Here is a 23,013-nt window from a genome sequence, read left to right as displayed (position 1 = left end):
GCATGAGGCAGCTTGATGTAGAAGTGCTGTCCCACCTGGACGCTAGTGATGCTAGTATGCAGGGACTTCCCCCAATCCAACCCTTGATGCTAAGTACCAAGCAGGGAGGCACTGGATCCCATTTTTCAGAGTCTTTGGTATGACCCGACCGGGGTTTTGACCCCTACCTCCCAGTCTCAGGGCGGACACTCTAACCACGAGGCCATTGACTCCTCAGGGGGTCCCGACTCCCGACCCACAGGCCACAGGTTGAGAACCCCTGCTATAGGGAAGCAGTTTAACAGGTATCTGGGCACGGCTCCCTATTATGAACAGTCCACATTCACAGTCCCCATGCTCGTTGTTGAGCTGTGACATGGTTGACACTTTGTTGACAGTGTTTTTGTGCTGTTTGTGAATAACCAGTCAGTACAGAGTACAACAACAGCATGGCTCTGGCACAAAGCCACCACGTGCAGTGTTTCTCAGAAGCGTCTATCTGATCTCCCACTCACACATTTAAACCCTACACTTAGCTGTACGGAGTGCCTCAGGGCTCCCTACTAGGGACCCTCCCGTTGGTTTTCACTCGACACCAAACATCTTCCGGAAAATAGAAGATCAACAAGTTCACAGAACCTTTGTCTATTTTCTTGCACAATGCTTGCCTTAGAAATACGGATTCTAGGTTTCATATGTTGTCGTTATTTTAAAGGTCGTTACTATACAGATTAGGCTTCAATGAATGTATTTCAAAATATACTTTTTAATGTTGTTTTTAATTAAATAATTACAATCAATGAAAAGCTGTCCTGTGAAAAAAATATAAATGTTGTCACTTATGCCCTTTTTGCTCCAAGCCCTTGTGGCGGAACCCCATCTGAAGATATTTTGTCCAAAGAAGATTTGTGTTTTCAAAAAATGACAACGCTTTTTTTGAAAATGGCAGATCTAAAAGGTTAATGCTATCTTAACACATTTCTTGCCAGCTATTTTGAATTAATCCAATGGTTTAGTGCCATCGTTTACTTTCATTGTTTTTAGCGTGTTTTCCAACGGCGATCACGTGCACGTCTTTTATGAAATCTATGTCTTTTGGCACACAAGTGCCTACTTTTGAAAAAAAAAAAAAAGATCTCTGTCTATGGCACGAAATGTGCTAACTCGTTTTGCTGGGGTACCTGGACCCCACTTTGAGGACCACTGGATTACAATGAGGGCAAACAGCTTCCTGTATGATGATGAGACATGAGAACACGGAGTGTCCATGGCACGTTTTTATTCTGTACTCCCTGCCAAGAAGACATGACAGAGTAGTTTCTTAGAAGTACCACATACTGTACAGTATATCACTAAAGAGTGATGCTGTCTGCACTGATTACAGGCATGCAGGCTCCATCATCCGACCGCAATGCCTCCAGACTTACTAGAAAAACAGCTTTTTGGTCTCTGCAGTTCGGAGGCCACGAGACAGACTGATGTTGTGTTGATCAGTTTGTAGGACACGAGTCAGACTGATGTTGTGTTGATCAGTTTGGAGGCCACGAGACAGACTGATGTTGTGTTGATCAGTTCGGAGGCCACGAGACAGACTGACTGATGTTGTGTTGATCAGTTCGGAGGCCACGAGACAGACTGATGTTGTGTTGATCAGTTTGGAGGCCACAAGACAGACTGATGTTGTGTTGATCAGTTGGGAGGCTACGAGACAGACTGATGTCGTGTTGATCAGTTTGGAGTCCGCCAGACAGACTGATGTTGTGTTGATCAGTTGGGAGGCCACGAGACAGACAGACTGATGTTGTGTTGATCAGTTTGGAGGACACGAGACAGACTGATGTTGTGTTTAGATCAGGGAGCGGAAGGTGGACAAACGCTTTGCTTCAGTTGTTGCAAAAGCCGACTTTAGAGACTAAATAGAATGAACAGCTACGATATTCTTTGAACACTTTTATTGTAAGGCCTTTCCTGCCTTTTTATTTATTGATTGTCCACAGTGTAGAGAGACAGGAAATGGGGAGAGAGAAAGAGTCGAGGTGTGACATGATGCCACAAAGGTCTGCGTGTGCGGAATCAAACCGGGGACTCGCTGGCAGGAATCTGAGTCCCTCTCTCTCTCTCTCTCTGTACATTGATTGATTGATTGATTGATTTTAAGACAATAAGAAGTTTGCATAGGAAAAGATACAGTTTCATGACAGACAGTACAGTTCACTGGTACGACGAGGTCAACTAAAACGGAGATCCTAGTAAGCTTTTTGGCTTATTTACACAGGAAACTTTTATGTATCTCATATACTGTAAATATAGTATGTGTGTGTACAGTATGTGTGTGTGTTAAAGGTTCAAGTGTGTGTGGTTGCTCCAGTACTTTAATGCGAGTCCAACTTTGACAGAGCAACTTTCACTCGTTTTACAGTTGGCCATTATGTGTCCACCAGCGTGGGTTGAATAGAAGGACGGTGGACTGGTTGACACCGTGACACTGTAAGGTCATGTCAGTGTGTGTGTGTGTGTGTGTGTGTGTGTGTGTGTGTGTGTGTGTGTGTGTGTGTGTGTGTGTGTGTCATGTCACTCTGTGGGCATTGGGAATGTCACAGCAGAATGTCAACATGCTGTGTGATGTCATCAGCTGGTGACGGGCTGATGTTGGAAGCTTGTTGTACAGAGGAGCACTGAAGCACAGACTGTGTGTGTGTGTATGTGTGTTGTGTGTGTGTGTGTGTGTGTGTGTGTGTGTGTGTGTGTGTGTGTGTGTGTGTGTGTGTGTGTGTGTGTGTGTGTGTGTGTGTGTGTGTGTGCAAAGTGCACACACGTGCGTGTGTGTCAAACTCACCCGTCACGCTGTGCTTGTGCCAAAGATGCAAAACTAGTGACTAATGGTTTAGGGTTAGGATTTGATGAATGGGTTTGTATGGGAAATGGGGCGTGACTGTTAAAATTATCAAATAATGTCTGTTAAAATTATCAATATCAAATAATAATAGTGGAAATAGCTGATCTAGAAGCTCACAACACGTCACATTGCGATGTATTGTTAGCTTGTAGATCTGCTATTTCAGCTTTTTATTTTTTCAACACATTTTTCAACATGCACGTTTATGACAATTATGCAAAAATATTTGGGATTATGTCAAACGATTGCAGTCCGGTGATGATGGTGACAGGCCTCGCTGTGCATACTGTTAGCCATACCTCCTTGTCACTGATCTATTCTCAGCCCCTGACAGCCAGAAGTGTTGTTTTTGCAGTGTAATTAGAAGCTCCAGCTTCCAGTCTAACCTGAGGCTCTGTCATTACTCACCAGTGTACTGTACGCTCGTCTGGGTCTGGGACCTTGTTTTTGTGATTTATGTGAACAAACCGGAAGACCAGTGTTGTCAGACAGAAATAAGCAACTAGGCGTATGAAAACCAGGCCAAAAGAAGTGAGTAAGCCTATACATTGGCTACTTGGGCAGCTGTGGCACAGGAGGTAGAGCAGGTCTTCCAATGATGGTGTGGGTCGGCGCCGGCGGTTCGAATCCCAGATTCCCAGCTCCTCCTGTCCACATGTGTAAGTGTCCTTGGGCAAGACACTGAACCACACATGGCCTCCAATGAGTGGGTCGGTGTCAGCTTTGCCACCGTTAGTGTGTGAATGTGGGAAGTGAGAACGCTGGTGTCGACTGTTCGCCGCTTCACCTCCCAATGTGTGTAGGAATGAATGGACCATTGTGAAGCGCTTTGAGTTCACAACTTGCTTAAAGTGCTATAAAAATGCAATCCATTATTGTTTGAAAATAGGCGATCTGCAAGCTCACACCGCGACGCTTTGGGAGCTTGTAGAGCTTTTATTTTTTACAAGAAATCTTGAAAGAATAAATCTAATATTTGGAATAATTCTGGAACATTAAAGCAAATATTAACTCATTTTGCTGCCCACTTTGAGAACCACTGGATTACAATGAGGGCGAACAGCTTCCGGTAAATGATGATGAGACATGAGAACACGGGATGTCCATGGCATGTTTTTATTCTGTACTCCCTGCTACAAAGACATGACAGTGTAGTTTCTTAGAAGTAGGACATACAGTATATCACTAAGGAGTGATGCTGTCTGCAATGATTACAGGCCTGCAGGCTCCGTCATCCGCGATGCCTCCAGACCTACTAGAAAAACAGCTTTTTGGTCTCTGCAGTTTGGAGAATAAATCTAATATTTGGAATAATTCTGAAACATTTTAACAACACAAATCTTGTAATGGGAGTGCCAGACACAAAATATGTTTTTCCAGATCGTATTCTGGGGCCCGTTATATATTAATTTGGGGGTCCTTTTACGTGAATTATTTTGAGAACCACTGGTTTAAACACGATCAGGAAGTAAAGCTCAAATAACAACTACACTTTAATTTCCTGTGAGAGTCCTTTCCTGGATGTGCCTGCCTGCTCATTATGTTTTGTTTGTCTGTGTGTAACGCACACACTCGCACCTCTCTCACTTTCTCTCACACCTCTATCGTGCGCACGGACGTGTGCACAAACACGCACACACACATACACACACATATGAGCTGCTTTTATACTAGATCAGTTGCTCTTTCTCTTCCGTAGGCCTACTATTTCAATACATTGTCTTGGAACACATTCAGTAGGAGAGCTGCCGGGGTCTTTCTTCTCTAGACTCTGCTATGGAAGTCAGTCAGTGTACAGTCATTACACTTAGACTCTGATATGGAAGTCAGTGTACAGTAACTAATTACAGTTGGCAGCTGGCTTACTATAAAGTTGAGTTGTTTTTCTGCTCCAGACACTGAGACAGGAGGAAAAAAAAGTCAGTCTTGGTCTAAAACTGGGCTCAGTCTTGTAGCATCATACACTACAAGATAATCTTTTACAGAGGCATCATTTTTGGGAGGGTCCCCAGTTAAAACTTTGGGCGGTCGCGGCCTGAGAACCATTGCAGTAGGGAGAAGTTCACACCCTCCTCCCCCCAAATGATGCTGCAGTCTGTGGTGAGAGAGAGACGGAAGTGTGAGTCTGAGTGCCTCACTGACTGACGTGGTAAAAATAGCACCGCACCTCCTAATCTCCTGCTGGCTGCAGACATTTTGGCATCGTGTTGAGGTGTTCTCCCCACCAAACAGACTGCTATACAGATTACAATAGCATCGTGTTAGCAGGGGTCTTCAACGTTTTCAGACCAAGGACCCCTTATAGTTGAGAGAGAGAGATGAAGCAGGGACCCCCACAACCTTTTCAGTGATTCTATAGGCACAATCATCGGTGCATTTAGGATTCATGTCAATTTGTGTTTTCAGATATTTAACCACTTGAACCTTCAATACTTAATAAACTTGACCTTTCGCTATGTACTTAGCCTGCTCTTTTTACACTCTACACCAAACCTCTTTGCCGAAAATAGCCGATCTACAAGCTCACAACAGCTTGTAGATCTGCTGTTTTTGGATTCTCAGAATATGGATACTATAGATTCAAGTGGTTAATATAAAAAAGAAGAAAAAAAAAAGGTTTTATCACTCAAAGATTTGGACCCCCTGTAGTAACTCTGAGGACCCCCTAGGGGTCCCGGACCCCCTGTTGAAGACCCACCACAACCAGACGGCTACTATGGTGCTATAAATAAACCTATGGCTTGATGTTTTTGAGAGGTGTTCCTGGAAGGAGGCAAGGAGCTAAGCTCCAACATCTGGCTTTGTCCGGGCTCTGAAGTGTGGCCTACATCTAGGCTGTCACAATATAAAATTTTACATGACGATTAATTGTCACTCAAATAATTGGCGATTAACGATTTAATTGTGTATTTGTCGTTGATAATTACATTTCTTTTTGGCTTTTAGGCTTTGAAGTTGCATTATGGTAGATATGACACATAACCTAAATATACAAATACATTACTGACATATTTGACAACGTACTACTTAAAAAACAACATTGATAGTGGAAATAGCCGATCTACAAGCTCAGCTTGTGGATCTGCTATTTCCGCTATTTCTGACATTTTTCAACATTCACGATTATGACGATTATGACAAAATAATTGCGATAATGTCAAATAATCACGATTAGACGATTATGTAATAATTGTGACAGCCCTACAATACATCTGAACTACATCTTGGCACACATCTCACATCTCTGCTATTTCTGCTTTTTATTTTTTCCAACACATTTCTCAACATGCACGTTGTCCGGGCTCTGAAGTGTGGCCTACATCTGGCCTACATCTGGCCTACATCTTGGCACAAATCTCTCCAAGTTTGTTGTACGCCCAGGGTCACATTGGCCAAGCTTTGCGGGATGTAGATCCAGATGGATGCATGTACAGGGTTTCCCCCAGAGCAACAGCTGCTGCAGGGGTGTGCCCAGCGGTTGCCGTGGGAACGCAGGGCCCTACGTAAACAGTAGAGTAGTGTTTTAAAGAGCTGAATGGACCAGTGTCCACACACACACACACACACACACACACACACACACACACACACACACACACACACACACACACACACACACACACACACGCTTAATCCCCAAAGTACTGGCCACGTGGAAATGCCATAAAAGAGCCACTATTCAGACCTACTGATGGGAAGTAGCTGAAGTACATGACTGTGCACTCAAGTACTGTACCTTTGTTTAGTTTTGAAATACTTTTACTCTACTTTGGTACATTTTGTCCTAACATTCTACTTAACTTCTACTCCAGTACATCTCAGAGGCAAATGTTGTGCCTTACTTCACTTTCAATTATTTGACAACGTAAGTTACTACCGGAGCTACTTTGGAGGCTTGTATCACTGTGATTATTTAAAAACATTCATTAACCAACTACACTTTATTTTATACTTAGGCTATTCACGAAATCACGAATAGACGATTTACAATCTCACAACGTGATGTAGAGTTTGACAAAGTAAAAGCGCATGAACTCATGAACTCCTTTTACGTAACATTTAACCTCTTTAAACCCAGCAGCATGCCTATTCTAGGACTCGCGACACGTTGTGAGCTTGTACAGTAGATCAACTATTTTTGGAAAAAGTCAATTATTAGCGAATTGGTGTACTATCGACAGAAGAAAGTTATCAAAGTACAGTTGTAAAGCAAGTCCGGTTCTGAGAGAGTGGTTAACACTGGGTGGCAGTGGCTCAAGGGTAGAGTTGCTGTCTTAGGAAATGGAAGGTTCCCGAAGGGTTCCCAGTTTGATCCCAGGCTCCCCCAGAGTTAGTGTCGAAGAGTCCTTGAGCAAGACTCTGAACCCCTAGTTGCTCCCGGTGAGCAGGTTGGTGCCTTGCATGATTTCCTCTGCCATCTGTGTATGAATGCATGTGTGAATGGGTGAATGTAATGCACAATCTCTGTAAAGCGCCTTGGATAAAGGTGCTATATAAATGCACCATTTACCATTTCATGCATAGGTCTTCAACAGGGGGTCCGGTACCCCTAGGGGGTCCTCAGAGTTACTACAGGGTAATGCACAAATCCTCCAAATCTTTGTGTGATTTTATATTAACCACTTACCAAACCAAAAATAGCAGATCTACAAGCTCACAACGTCTCATGCTGTGAGCCGTTGTGACCTTGTAGATCGGCTATTTGGCGTAGAGGGGAAAATAGTAGACTAGTACAGAGTGAAAAGTTACGTTTATTAAGTATTGACGGTTCAAGTGGTTAAATATCTGAAAACACAAATTGACGTGAATCCAAAATACACTGATGATTATACTATCAAACAATGAAACTATATGGAATCTATATGAAAAGGTTGTGGGGGTCCCTGCTTCATCTCTCTCTCAACTAAGGGGTCCTTGACCTGAAAATGTTGAAGACCCCTGATTTAGTTGTTAATGAGCCTCAGATGATGATGATGATGATGATGTCTCTCTACCATGTGTGTGTGTGCAGCTGTTGGAGAAGCACCGAGCGCTGGACAGCATGGTAGACCTGCTGCAGATCTACTCTGAGGAGGACCAGGTGTTTGGAGATCTGTTGGAGGCCACCACTCAGCTCTACCACTTCCTGCTGCAGCCCTACAGAGACCTGAGAGAGATGGCCATGCTGAGGAAGCAGCAGATAAAGGTACATGCACACACACGCACGCACGCACGCACGCACGCACGCACGCACGCACGCACGCACGCACGCTAGGGTTGTTCGATATGGCCAAAAAATAAAATCTCGATTATTTTCTCTGAAATCCCGATTTTCGATTTCGATTTCGATTTTTTGTTAAAAGAATAATACATTGTTTCAACTATTTTGTTTTCATTTAAAAAATGCAAGGAAATGATTTTTTTTTTCATTATTGTTTCATTTTTTGATTTTTTTTATATAGCCAAATAGCAAAATGCAATAAAACAATAAGGGTATTAATAATAATAACTTTAGTTGTGCAACAATCACATACAACTTAGCGTCCTTAGTGTTTCATTATCAATAGTGAGTGACAAAACAGCCAAAACAAGCCAGCTCTTGGAGGCTGGTGAGGCATTTTGGTAGGCATTTCGCCTACCAAAATGTAATTCCTGGCTACGCCCCTGCCCTGCACCACTCATGCACGGAGATGTTGACTGATTGTAAACGGAGGCGAAGCGCTTCGCTTCCCGACGCAAAATTAACACAGTGACAGGGACAGTAGGAGACTACAGTCAGTAGGTGGGTAACACAGAATTAATAAGCTTCTTTCAAACTACAACAAGTAAGTAAGTTTACCAGCTCAGCAGCGTTTTGTTCTGTTTGCTGCTTGAACCATCGCGAGTGAGCACAGTGCGGTGGTGAACTCTGCTCAGTCTGACGTGCGCTAAACACGCATCAAAGAAATTACACATCAGATAGAAAGTAAGGTATTAATTTGGTGTCGGACCTTGTCGTCCTGCTTTAGGAGGACGGGGCTGTGTACTTTTTGCGCGTGCAAGGCTCCAATGAGTAAGAATTTCCCTAATTAAAGTGAAAATCGATTTTACGATTTCCATTTTTTTAAATCTTCCAAAGGAAAAAAACCGGGTTACGATTAAAAATCGATTAATCGAACAACCCTAACGCACGCACGCACACACACACACACACACACACACACACACACACACACACACACACACACACACACACACACAAATCAAGTGTCAACATAAAAACTGTTGAAAAGGGGGTATTGGCACGAGAAAACATATATATTTACATATACAGTTGGAGGGGGGTACCACAGATTTAAAAGGCTAGATATCTCCTCCGCCGCTGCAGTTCATTGGCGCGACTGGTAAAACAGGACTGGCGGAAGTGCGGAACTGTGGAAGGCACTCTGCCCGCTGCAGTGGGAAAGAGGGAGTCTGATTGGCTTTCATGGTTTCCTCTGCCTCTGTGTATGAATATGCCGTGCTGCGACCTTGTAGATCTGCTATTTTTGAAAAATCTTGTTCAAAGTCTGTGAATATATCTATTTAAAGCTTGTGCGCGCACACGCACACACTTGTATTATTATCGGGGTGTTTTGGTTGCTACACTGCCTTCCCATGGCATGGGTTAGGGTCATTTTTCACTCACCAGCACAGGTTTGAATGTGCACGCTAGAACACATGTCCCCCTCGATTCATGAGCCATGTAAATGGTAACCCCCAAATGGCTACTTTGCATACTGTACCAGTTTTACAAGTGAGTGTGCAAATGCGTCCTCACACCTCGCACAGACGCATACACTAAGCAACACATAATGTTGGCTTCAGTAGGGCTGCTGCTAGTATCCTATCTGCACGCAACAATGCCTCAGCCACCATCGAAGCAGAAGAGGGTAATACTCGTTCAAAGCAAAGTTTTAGTTTCATCTTCTATAATTCAAGGCATTCCTTCATTTTCTGACTAAAACGAAGCCAAGTAAAAACTAGTCTCTTCCTATACAAACATGTTTCCTACTATTATTTATACGCCCATAAAAACCTAAGTAATATACACACTGCCACCCTTAAGTAAGCAAGTCCCGCCTGCAGCCATTTGAAGTTTCACAGAAATATCACATTTCAAACGGAGGCAGTTTTTATGTCACTTTACTGGCAGACAATGAAGCCCGATTTATACTTCATTGCACAGCGGTGTGTCACACACTGGAAATAGCAGATCTACAAGCTCCACAGCACGTCACAACGTCACACGTTGTGAGCTTGCAGATCTGCTGTTTTAAGTGTGCAACACTGTTTGACATGATTCTGCCTGGACAGCAGTGCTGAAAGACACATGACGCAACAGGATATATGGATAATCTGACTGGTTCATTATGAGGAGGTGAGATAGTTTCGGAGGTAATCTGAGGTAACGCCAGCTGTAGCCTACCTACCAGCTAGGCTTGTCACAATTATTACACCAGTAAGACTCCTTAATCAGGAGATAAGCGACCGTCAGGTCGCAGCGTGGTTTTAGGGCAAAATGTGTAGGAGCTGTGTCCATAAATGTGTTTTGCAAGAACCGGCCTCATGGTGGCGCTAGAAGAGGGTCATGTGAGAATTGATGGGGTTGTGGTTTGGCAGGCAAGGATTGTGTGTGCAAAATTTGGCTTGGATCGGGGCAACAGTTGCGGAGATATGAGGGGTGCGTACCTTTTGCACGAAGCCCGAAAGCGCGAAGTGGGGAAATGTCTCCTACCGCACCGTTAGCGCGAAGTGGGGAAATGCATACGTATGCATGCAAATGCAGGCTATTAGCCGACTATTAGCACCCTTCGGCTATCGGCTTCACTTTGCGGGGGGAGGGGAGGCGTGAGGACATTTTAAGCCCTAAGAAACTACACAACCACACAATATATTTGACTAAATGAAAAAGGGTGCCCCCTGTCGAAACTATTGTACTAAAACACAATATATCTTCCTGGACCCTTATTGTGAAGGGCTACTACAAGCTCACGTTGTCGACGTGTTGTGAGCTTGCAGATCAGCTATTTTGCGAGACAAGCTGAGTGCAGACAGCACTGCATATTATGAGCTGCGTGCTCAGTGCGTGCACAGTGGAGCATGTGAATGAAAAGAGAGACATTGTACTACCATACAATATCGAGCACTGCATATTATCAACGTTCACAAGGAGCTGTACTACCATACAATATCGGTGCGGTAGGAGACATTTCCCCACTTCGCGCTAACGGTGCGGTAGGAGACATTTCCCCACTTCGCGCTTTCGGGCTTCGCGCTTTTGGGACTTTCCCGATATGAGCAGGGGAAAAGTGTGACGTGTGACAGACAGACTGACGGACTGACGGACAGCTGGTCGAGGTTTTGATATTAACTGCGACCTGATGGTCGCAATAATAGTCTAATTGCAATGATTTGACATAATCACAATTATTTTTTATTTCAAGGAACACTTGGTTACTCAGAGTGCATAAATGGAACCAAATGGAGCCGTAAGGGTCGATTTCTTTCCATGTGTACACGCTCTGATTTACAGACCTGTAAGGGTCCATTTGGTTCCATTTTTGCATTCTCATAGTTGTCACATCAAAACGTTTGAGAACCACTGCATGTGCTGCACCAGTGGTTTCGAAAATGTTTAGCCTGTGTGTAACCCAAAAGAGAAATTACACATTAGCCCAACCCAAACTAGTGAAAATAGTAGATATACAAGCTCACAACGCATTGCTTTGCACCACATTGAGAGCTTGTTGATCGGCTATTTTCACTACTTACCCGATATTTGGCCGCAGACCCCCATCTCAAAATACGTTGTTCCAGGGACTATCCAGAAGCAAATATTTGAGTTACAAATGTTCGCTTTTAAAAAGATATATTCAAAGGCTTGAAAATCATGATTTTTCAAAAATAGCAGATCTACAAGCTCGCACCGAGTGCCACGCTGTGAGCTTGTAGATCTGCTATTTTTCAATAGTTAAAGCATTAAATAATTCAAGGCCTAAATGGACAAGAGCCTATTGGGAGTTGGCGCTTTCCACATTTTCAGTAAGTTTATTTATTTTTTTATATTTTGGTTTGTTATAACATCAAAGAAGGTTGCAGTCTTCCCAGCCAGTTTGTCCTTTTCTCCGTCAGTTCCATTGAGAGGGTTAAACTCTTTGACAGATGCCCCTCCACCTGTTCCCCCCCCCTCAGAGCAATTCCAACGGTTGAAAACAAAACAAAAGCTGTATGCAAATAAAAGGCTTCCTCGTGTTTGCAGACACACAAAGGGGCCATTTGGTTTCTCACATAAATGCTGACCTGCATGAATTTAATGTTAATGTATACTGTCCTGCATGGGGGACGGGCAGTATTTAGTGTTAATGTACATTGTCTTATTAATGTGAATAAAGGGGAAGGGTTAGTAATAGATCTGGGCTGTTGTGACAGGAGAAGGATGCATACGACCACCTTAAAGACTGCTAATCATTATGTGTATTCCTGCATATACTACTGTAACTGCTGTACACATGAACAGAGATACTAGTTTAAACACTGTTTTAAAAAGCTGCTATTAAAAAGAAATGCTGCTATAATTTAGTAGTAGTAGTAGTAGTAGTAGTAGTAGTAGTAGTAGTAGTAATAAAAACAATTCTCAATGTGCTACAGTACAGGGTACACATCTAAACAAGGGGACTAAAAAGAGAAAATATTACGAAAATATACGTTTTTTGAGCTTATTTCTTTTGCCATTTTTATCCTGAAAAGTGATGACAAATTATTATTATAATTATTACAAGTGAACACTTGCGGATTTGCGAGCCAGTCTTTTTTCCTAAGCTGTGATGTGTGTCATATCTGTGTGTGTCATTACAGTAGCTCTGTTTTCACATTAATGCATTCCTTTTTAACTGCTCACAAACCTCTTACTTTTTAATTGTTTTTAATCGACTCTTGCTATTGGCAAAGTAAAAACATGTGTTTTGTCATGCTAATAAACCTCCTTTGAATTGAAGAGAGAGAGAGAGAGAGAGAGAGAGAGAGAGAGAGAGAGAGAGAGAGAGAGAGAGAGAGAGAGAGAGAGAGAGAGAGAGAGAGAGAGAGAGAGAGAGAGAGCGAGCTCTCAGCCAGCCAGGTAGACAGGATGCAGCATTTGCATAGAGTTTGCATGGTGTTCGATGATGATGGTGGATTTTGGCAGAGAGAGGTTTTGATGTGAGTGCCAAGTATCGCATAGGGTTGGGATTCCGAAACTGGATCCAACACTGAGGAACTGGAATCAGTTCCTTCACATTTGTGATCGGAAACGAGTTTATCACACTGTCAGGGCTGGTATGTGGACTTTGTGTCTGCTATAGCTATACAATTATGATACCTGTGGTTCTCAAACTGTTTTTGAAAACAACAGGTGTGGGAACAAGGGTTCATATTTTATTAGACAAAGGAAAAGATGAGTGTTAATGTTTTCATTTACTGTTTTCTATAATATAGCCATTTTGGCGAGTTTGATTACAGTAAAATCCGGTGGCAAGTGGCTAAATATGTATTTTTAGACACAATAAGCCGGCAATTTCTTTATTACTATTTACAGTAACAGTACTAGCCCCATAAGTCACATCTGCCCATGAAAGATTGTGGTGCATCTTGGTAATGGGCTTATTGTGGCGTTCACAACGTTTGGCACCGCAACTCGCTCACTTGGTGGTGCCTCTCGTGGCTCAAGGTCATTTGAGTCTGCACACCTCCAACGCGGTTGTTGGAAAAGTAATGGCGGTGTCCATGTTTTATCGGTCTTGCATTCAGCCAACGAGATCGCAAACAGGGCAGCGCTTGCCTGAATTCCACTATCATCCACTATTAGGATTGTGTGACGGTCCTCTCCATGCAGAGAGGTTGTGTGACGGTCCTCTCCATGCAGAGAGGTTGTGTGACGGTCCTCTCCATGCAGAGAGGTTGTGTGACGGTCCTCTCCATGCAGAGAGGTTGCATTGCATCAGTGTCTGGTTTCGTGCGGCGGGGTCAGAGGGCATGGTGAATAAGACATGTTGTTTGTCCTAACAGTACGTTGTGAAGCTCGTTGTGGGAGTTCTAGTTTCAGTTGTTTCACATACAGCTGTTGTCAGGGTGCTTCCCCCAAACCTTCTCCTCAAATCACACCATTGCATTCTTGGGTTCAATGCACAGCATTTTGGAAATAAATTCGGCCTCTTCCTTAGCTGTTACCCTTGATACTAATGAAGGCTCTGTTCCATTCTGCTCAAACAGAGTCAGTGTTAACAATGATACTAACGAAGGCTCTGTTCCATTCTGCTCAAACAGAGTCAGGGTGCTGATATGTTATTGTGCCTGTTGGCTCACTGGAAACACTCTGCTACACCAGTGGGTTGATTGATTGAATACGTTATTAGAAGTTTGCATAGGGAAAGTACAAGACAGTACGATTCAGATACAAGGTCTACTAATAGGATTTAAACCACAAGCAAGCACAATGGCTTTTTACATTGGGGTCCTTTTTTTGTACACACTTCATAAAAAGAGCCTTCATTAGTAACATTGACAACACCTGTGAAGGAAGGGGGTGCATTCTGGTCAAACAGGGCAAACCCCCCGTTTGGCTTGAGAGATCATACATTTATGTTGTTGCCATATCAAGTATGAACTATGAAATGAGGCAATCAGGACTAATTGTCTGTCTTTTACAAGGGCATGCCACGTGTTTTAAAACCTTGACTAATCAGTGCTTGTTGCCATAATTCCACTTAGGTTTTACAGTAGGCCTCTTTCCTCATTCTACTGTGTGGTGTGGGCTATAGCATGAAGCTTACAGGGAAAGGGAGACCATTTGTATTTTAAAAGTATTTTGTAGTATTTGAAATGTCCAATTTACAATACTTACTTATTTTCGACTCCACTACATCTCAGAGGCAAATATTATACTTTTACTCCTACAATTACTGTAAAACTTTTGTTACTAGTTACTTTGTAACTTGATTATTATTACAAAACATACATTGACCACTTAAGCCCTATATACATTTAAACATTAAACCTAGCTAAAGTTTGTTCTCTCTCTCTCTCTCACTCCCCCCCCCCCCCCCCCCCAGGGCCGGACTTACCATTGGGCTAGGGTGGGCACGAGCCCAGGGGCCTCAGGGGAGGGGGGCCTCAAAAAAAAAAAAAAAAAAAAAAAAAAAAATTCCAAAAAATATTTTTTGGACCTCAAAAAATTTAGTAGGCATGATCGCAATCGCGAAATTCCATGTTTAACCCCCATACCAACAAACATTTACATTTCAAGAAAACATAATGGCTGCTAGCTCATGAATGCCTGAACGGATTTCCATTCGGATTTTTTTGTTTGAAAGCTGTGAACAGTGTGGACACACGTGGTGCATGATCTAGGCATGGGCGTGCATGATCTGTGCACTATGAATTACATGGAAGTCTATGGAGAGGGAGGCGTTATGGAACTTGGAAGCCATTTTGAAAAGACCCTGAATGAGTAAATTTAATGATGACATTTTAAAGTATTGCAATCCAAATAAAGTGATATTTGTGTTTAGTTACAGTACATTTTGTTTTATTATTGAGAGCTTCCGCTCTGCTGGCCGCACTGCATGTAGCTGCTCTGAAAGCTTAGTGCAGTCTAAAGCCCGCCCACTCTATGTATCCGGTACTTTCCACACACATAGGCTACACACATGCACGCAAACTCCAATTCTGTATCCGCTTTAGACCCTTCCAATGAGCCAATGAGGATACACAGTCAGATTATGCACGGGCCGGTCCGAAGGTGAGGTCACGGTGTGGTCAGGTGGACCGGAGGTGGAATTTTTGCGCGCGCACGAGGGCCTCTTTATTTCCCCTTGCCCAGGGGCCTCATGTCATATAAATCCGGGCCTGCCCCCCCCCCCCCCCCACACACACACACACTACCATATCCCCTCCCCCTATGAAAGAATGAATGAATGGTGTTGTATTTTCTGCTGTTACATTATTCATGGTCAGGCGAGTGTTGGATTGAGTGGCTCAATAACCAAGGGGTTAGTAATTACAGATTATACCAGGGGATTAATCTCTAATCACCAAGTTGATTGATTCATTACACTTTATACGTTATTTCATGTGACTCATTATTTGCGGTCTTAAACGTGGTTAAAGAAAAACACCTCAAAGCAACATGCTGTACTATGTAACATGTTTAGAGTTGTTATTAGCAAACAGTAGGCGTTGCATTAAACCAAGTTTTAAAGATTTGTTTTTTGGGCTTTTTATGCCTTTATTTGTTAGGACAGTAGACTGACAGGAAATGGGGAGAGAGATGGGGAATGACATGTGGCAAAGGTCGTCCGGATCGAGAATCGAACCGGCGACGCCAGCAGGCATCATAGCCTAGTATGTGGTATGCGCCTTGACCACTAGGCCAGCGGGCCAATTTAAAGTTGGACTGCGAAGATGGCAGATCTACAAGCTAAGAATGCCTCGGAACCAGTGCTGTGTTCTACCTGTCATGCGGGTATACAGAGTATGCTGTGAAGATTTTTTTTTGTTGTTGAAAAAGCGTCTGCCCTCGTGAACCTTTCAAAGTAACGTATCTGATAGGCATTATGCACTGGCGTCTGCCCTGGCCACAGGAATAGCCGCAGATCATAGATTATAGTATGCCCTAAAAAAAAGTCTAGAACACACCACTGCTCGCAACACGTCACGTCGTGAGCTTGTAGTTTGGCTATTTTCATGACAAAGAGACGGGCACGTCCTGGTAAGCCAAACGCCGATAAGGCAAACGCCGATAAGCCAAACTCCTTTTTTTTTTAAACCTTCTTTTGTTATGGTGAAATGTGAGCTCACCTGCATCGTGTTTCATTCCATTCATGCGTTTATCGTGCGCTTGCCCAGGCCGGCCTGGGCATAAATATAACGATTGCATTCACCTCGGCTACGTAACTTCGCGGGCACTCGCGCCTGCGGAGCTCGGGCACGAAGAACAGGACCAAGGTCCACAGGCCTTCGCGCCGCTTGCAATGTCGTGCACAATAACTGTGACATATAACCATTGTATTGCTAAAAAATAAGGAGGCTACTCTGTTTCCTTAACGGGACGGCAGAAGATCACTACGGTAGGAGACCCGGGCAGTACATTTGCGTTTGCCTTTCAGCGTTTGCCTTATCGGCGTTTGACTTAGCGGGATTTCCCCAAAGAGACTTGGTGTAGACTAGAGCAATGGTTCCCAAACAGTGGGTCGGGACCCATGTTTGGGTGGATTGTGGGTAAATGTCCCCTTTTTTGTGTCTTCAAGAGAAAGAAAGATAATTCTCAGCATCAGCAACTGAAAGAAGTAATGCTTCGAGTGCGCTGGTGTCGTGCACAAAACTGCAGATCTACAAGCTCACAGTGTGACCCGCTGTGAGCCTATGGAGACACAAATAATCTCTTCTAATCACTGGCTCCATGGGATGAGTCATCGATGGGGGGAAAAAAAAGAACATTTTGGGGGTGAACTCTCCCTTTCAGGAGCTCAGTTGAGGTCAAATTTTTGCAGGGGTCATCAATATGTCCGTACACGGACAAATGTGTCCATGGCAATATTGTGATCCTTAGACCCAATTTATGATTGTCAAGTCTCCAGGTTTTCTCCGGAATATTTATGACAGGGGTCTTCAACAGGGGGTCCGGGACTCCTAGGGGGTCCTCAGAGTTACCACAGGGGGTCCTCCAAATCTTTGAGTGATAGAAAGTAATTTTCTCCTTTTTCTTTTTAACCTCTAGAACCCTAGTGTCCATATTCTGATAACTTTAGCCAAAAATAGCTGATCTACAAGCTCACAACGCCTCGCGCTGCGAGGCGTTATGAGCTTGTAGATCACAAATTGGCACATATTGAATTTTTACAACAACCACAAGCCAGCACGGTGATGACTCCTGAACTCCCAGGGGGTCCTCTCCTCAGAGTTACTACAGGTGGTCCTCCAAATCTTTGAGTGATAGAATGTTCTTTTCTCCTTTTTTTTCAATCAACCACTTGAACCCTAGTGTCCATATTCAGAGAACTTTAGCCAAAGATATCGCTGCGAGGCATTGTGCGCTTGTAGATCTGCTATTCTTGGCAAAGGTTTGGTGTAGATGGGAAAAAGAGCAGGCTAAGTACAGAATGAAAGGTCAAGTTTATTAAGTATTGACGGTTCAAGTGGTTAAATATCTGAAAACAAAATTTGACACGAATCCAAAATACACTCATGATTGTGCTGTCAAACAATGAAACTATATGGAGGTTGTGGGGGGTCCCTGCTTCAGCTCTCTCTCAACTAAGGGGTCCTTGGCCTGAAAACATTGAAGACCCCTGCTATATATTATATGCGTTGCTTAATTCTCTCGCACAATCTGGCAACACGGCCAGCTGAAAGGGAAAAAAAGCCACAGTCACTCAGAGTGTAAACCTCTCAACCACTGAGTTTATTATAGGTCAGTGGTGTAGACATTGTGTTGCACTGCAGAACACAGCTCATTGATGTATTCATGTCTTTCTCCTTGACTGTTCTGTTTCAGATCCATTGTTTAGTACAGTGGTTTTCAACCCTTTTCACATCAAGGTCCATTATTTATTCAGCCTTTGAGCTACGGACTACTGTTTGATGACATTTAGCCTCTCAGACCCAAGATTTAAGATTACTTTGTTGTCGTTTGATATGATTTTGTCTGCAATTCCATGCTGTATTGATGATGTTACCATAGCAGGAGAGATAACAGACAGGCATATGTTGATCAAAATCTTCTACATTCTCTAATAGTGCTGATTTCTGGTAAATTAAGGCAGATGTTTAGCAATAATGTCACTCTTGAGAGCCTAAAATGAAACCAAATGGACCTGTAAGGGTCCATTTGGTTTCATTTTATGCTCTCAAGAGTTAAAGATCTATACGGGTCCATTTGGTTGCCAACTCTCCATCATTTAGCTGGGGACCACCTGGAACCCCCTCAAGGACCACTGGTGGTCCCCAGACCACTGGTTGAGAACCACTGGTTTAGGTTATCACTGTAAATACTTAACATAAAACATGCACAGGCATGTCCTTGCATGGTCACTTGCCCTGACCTGGAGTGACACCTACTGCTCCATACTGGTATTACAACATGGTCAAATCAATGGCTTTTTGTACAACTTATGCCCTATTCTATCTTTTGTCATATGAACCATGCAGTGAAAATAGCCAATCTACAAGCTCACACAATGCACATTGCGACACTCTGTGAGCTTGTAGATCTTGTAGTACATTTGTTGTTAGAGAAAATAATAACCTCAGCTCAGCTCAGTTCATCCCATGGGCTCTATGTGGATGCTTGTTTTTTTTGTGTCAGGGATCTCCAGAGCTCTCCATCTTCCACTGTGTGTTAGGGCATTAACGACTTGTGATTTTTGCAAGTCGACTCGACTCAGTAAAAAGTTGAGTTGACTTTATCGTTTGATGACATCATCACATCACACACAACACCCAAATTATTTGGGGGGGTCCCCAGATGATTAACTTAACGTGAAACATTGTTTTCTCACTCAACTGTAAACAAACCAACATAAAGTTTAAATTTTCACATTTCTAAAGTGACAATTTAAGGACTTTTTAGTACCTGTAAAATGACAAATTAAACATTGTCCAAATTGTCAAATATATAGAGGCAGAAATTGTGCTGATAGCCGATCTGCTATTTTCACAATAGAACCGTGTTATACCAAATGTAACGCCTCAATTCTTAGTGCTCGTCAGGGTGGTGGGGGTCCCTCCAGTTAAAATATTGTCTAACGAGTTGTCTAACGTAGTCGTTTGTCCGCTGTTCTTTATATGAGATATGGAGCATCCTTCTGAAGCACTTGCTTTCGAAGGACTGTATCCTACGCTCGGTGTCCGCTGAGAGTGTCCAGCTCTCACAACTATAGAGAAGGGTGGAGAGGACCAGTGACTTGGAAAGTCTGACCTTCACCGGGATGCTTCTCCATACTCTGGCAGGTCTTGTCATGGAATCGTCCGATATTCAAGTAGAGGGTATCAGAATCTGCGTTGGTAAGGGCCAAGGCATTGCATGGTACACACTGTATCTCACAGTGTTTTTTTTTTTTTTTAATCCTTTCAGATCTCGCTGGAGACGGAGCGGCTGGGGCCTCGCCGTGTGGACGGCCTGAGGAAGGAGGATGAGGAGTGGACGAGGAAGGCTCACGCCGCCGTGCTCTCCATCCAGGAGCTCACCGTCAAGTTCTTTGAGACCACCACCAGAGCACAGAAAGGTACAGTATAAACACCACACTGGGACACCACTAGACTAGAGCACAAGGTATAACCCATTTAGAACGGGCACACATTATTGTGTATCAATATTTTATGCTTTAAAAATAGCAGATATACAAGCTCACAGCGCAGCACCGAGTGCCGCGCTGCAAGCTTGTAGATCTGCTATTTTTTTTAAATTGTGAAAATTAGAATTTTGACCCGATTCTATAAGTGTCTTTTGAATCCTTCTAAGGTTTTTTGAAAAACCTATATTTCTATGTCAGCAATCTGGCCAGCCATTGTCAAAGAAAAGGTCCATTTCACTTACCTGGAGCTTGAGAGACTACTATGTCAGTGGTTCTCAAACCTTTTCATGTGAAGGACCCCCAAAATGATATTTATTTGGCCACGGACCCGCATCTCAAAATATTTAGTTCCAGGGACCACCCAGAAGCAAAATTTGAGTTACAAACGTTTGCTTTGAAAATATATTCAAAGATTTGCACAGATTTTCACGATTCTTTTTTTCACGATCTACAAGCTTGCAGCGCGGCACTCGGTGCCGCGCTGTGAGCTTGTAGATCTGCTATTTTCCAATAGCTAAAGCATTCAATAATTCTAGGCCCTAAATGGGATAAACACCTCACTGAGACACCACCAGAGCACAGAAAGGTAAACTGGGGGGTTAGGCCAAATACATATCATTTTGGGGGTAAGGAAAAACGAAAGATAGCTGGCAGTGTTGTAGTTGTTTGATTAAATATTCTTGACAGTGGACGAGTTAATTTGAAGTTTGTTACTATCATATTGCTATTTGCCCTGAGCAGCAGACATATTTTGGTTGGTCAGTGGAAGTATTGAGAAGCCTTTATGTTGTCGAGGTTGGAAAATATCAGAAAAACATGGAGAAGCGCACAGCCACCTAGGTTGGTGAGGTGCTGACCACGCAGGTGAATACTGGTTAAGAAGAAAGAGGCCGGACAAATCTTCAGCCACGATGCATACTCTTTAATTTAAAATATAACCTTCCAGAATTTGACAGTAACACATTTCCATTTGTTTTATCAATAAAAGATAATGAGAGTATCTGTTTTCATTATAGATCATTAGAAAGCACTGTGTTTATTGTCATCGGTAATCAATTTATAATTGAATCTGAATCAAATTTTCAGGTACCCAGAAATTTCCACCCCTAACATATAATGTACATTGTTTATGTCTGGTCTCAATAGCGATGTACGAGCGCATATTAACATATAGTGTACATTGTTTATGTCTGGTTTCCGTAACCATGTGAGAGCACATGCTAACATATAGTGTACATTGTTTATGTCTGGTTTCCGTAACCATGTGAGAGCACATGCTAACATATAGTGTACATTGTTTATGCCTGGTTTCCGTAGCGATGTACGAGCGCATGCGCGCGGACCAGAAGAAGCTGGGCAGGTCGTCGTGGGCGTCGGCCGTGGAGCGCATGGAGAGGCTGCAGTACGCAGCGTCCAAGGAGACCCTGCAGCTGATGAGAGCCAAGGAGATGAGCCTGGAGCACCGGAAGAACAGCCTGAAGGAGCAGGTACTGACTTGGGATGGGACAATATACACATTTCATGTCACGATTATTGTAATCTCTCAAGAACAGATTCTCTGATGCTACGCAAGAGACAAAACAGAGAGGGTGCTGTTTCCCTTTACTTTGACGATGGCCATCCAGATTGCGATTATTGTGACCAAAGAAATTGCGATAATCAAAATATCCCCAACATTATCCCGGGGCAAAACATTTGCCAAAAAATAGCAGATCTACAAGCAGGTACTTGTAGATATTCTAAGAGATTTGGTAGAGAGTGAAAAAAAGACTTTCATATTTCCAGGTCAGTTTGACCAATAATGGAGGGTTTAAATGGTACCGGATATGCAGCTCGGCAAATAAAAGGTGAATTGTTCCCAGTGCATAATATGATATTGTGAGTGTTTTTTATCACGATAAACGATAATAACGATCGTATTGTCCCATCCCTAGTACTGACACACACTGTGACCCAGGCACGTGAACACATAGACATCAAAGGGGGCTTGAGCCCCTGCCTTTTACCCATCTGTATAAAGTGCCCTCTTCAGACCATAAATGCTACAAGAGGCTTTGCCAACAAGACCACCGAAACTAACGTTAACACAGTATTTCCTTTGAAAATACAGGTGTTTTTCCACGAGCGAAATGCTCTCGTGCCACAAGGTAATACAGTACATGAATCCTAATGACCTAATGTTGCGTTGGTTGTGTATTGTGTTGCGTCCAGATGCAGAGTTTACAAGGTGGAGACGACGCGATGATGCGCCTGGACCACATGGAGGCGCTGTACTACAAGCTGCAGCTGCAGCTGTACGACATCCAGGCGGAGGTTCTGCGCTGCGAGGAACTGCTGCTCAACGCACAGCTACACAGCCTGAGGAGACACATGAACGGTACTTATAGAATACAGCTCAATGCACAGCTACACAGCCCATGGACGGATTAACCCCCGCGAGGGCCCCTGGCCAATCATTTTTTTAGGGGCCCCCCCACCCTCCACCATAACCCCCCTCCCTCCCGACGCGCACTACCCAGCACAGATTTTAAGCCATGATGATCATCTGTGGGCCAAGAAAGCACCTGTAGACAACAGAGGGGCCCACACATTTGATTTTTAATGAACGTATACATTTAATTTGAGTAAATTGTCAATGAACATGCGTCGCCAGTTCCCCCAAGGGCCCCTGAGAGCCAAGGGCCCCTGGCAACGGCCCCACCGGCCCAATGGTTAATACAGCCCTGACACAGCCTGAGGAGACACGGTACTTATAGAATACAGCTCAATGCACAGCTACACAGTGTGAGGAGACACATGAACGGTACTTATAGA

General features: G+C 43.4%; 1 protein-coding gene across 1 annotated transcript in view; it reads left to right on the top strand.

Annotated features, from left to right (window-relative positions):
* Positions 1–23,013, top strand: part of jmy (junction mediating and regulatory protein, p53 cofactor) — a 52,940-nt gene that overhangs the window by 11,611 nt on the left and 18,316 nt on the right. Inside the window, exons 5-8 of the mRNA XM_080743777.1 lie at positions 7,887–8,060; positions 19,980–20,130; positions 21,517–21,686; positions 22,411–22,576. Coding sequence (XP_080599903.1) covers positions 7,887–8,060; positions 19,980–20,130; positions 21,517–21,686; positions 22,411–22,576 — 661 coding nt within the window. The remainder of the gene's footprint in view (positions 1–7,886; positions 8,061–19,979; positions 20,131–21,516; positions 21,687–22,410; positions 22,577–23,013) is intronic.

The sequence above is a fragment of the Nannobrachium achirus genome (genome assembly GCF_963921795.1).
Source record: "Nannobrachium achirus genome assembly, chromosome: 15".
Classification (NCBI taxonomy): domain Eukaryota; kingdom Metazoa; phylum Chordata; class Actinopteri; order Myctophiformes; family Myctophidae; genus Nannobrachium; species Nannobrachium achirus.
Note: the sequence above shows the minus strand (reverse complement) of the source record. Positions and strands in the feature narration are given on the sequence as shown.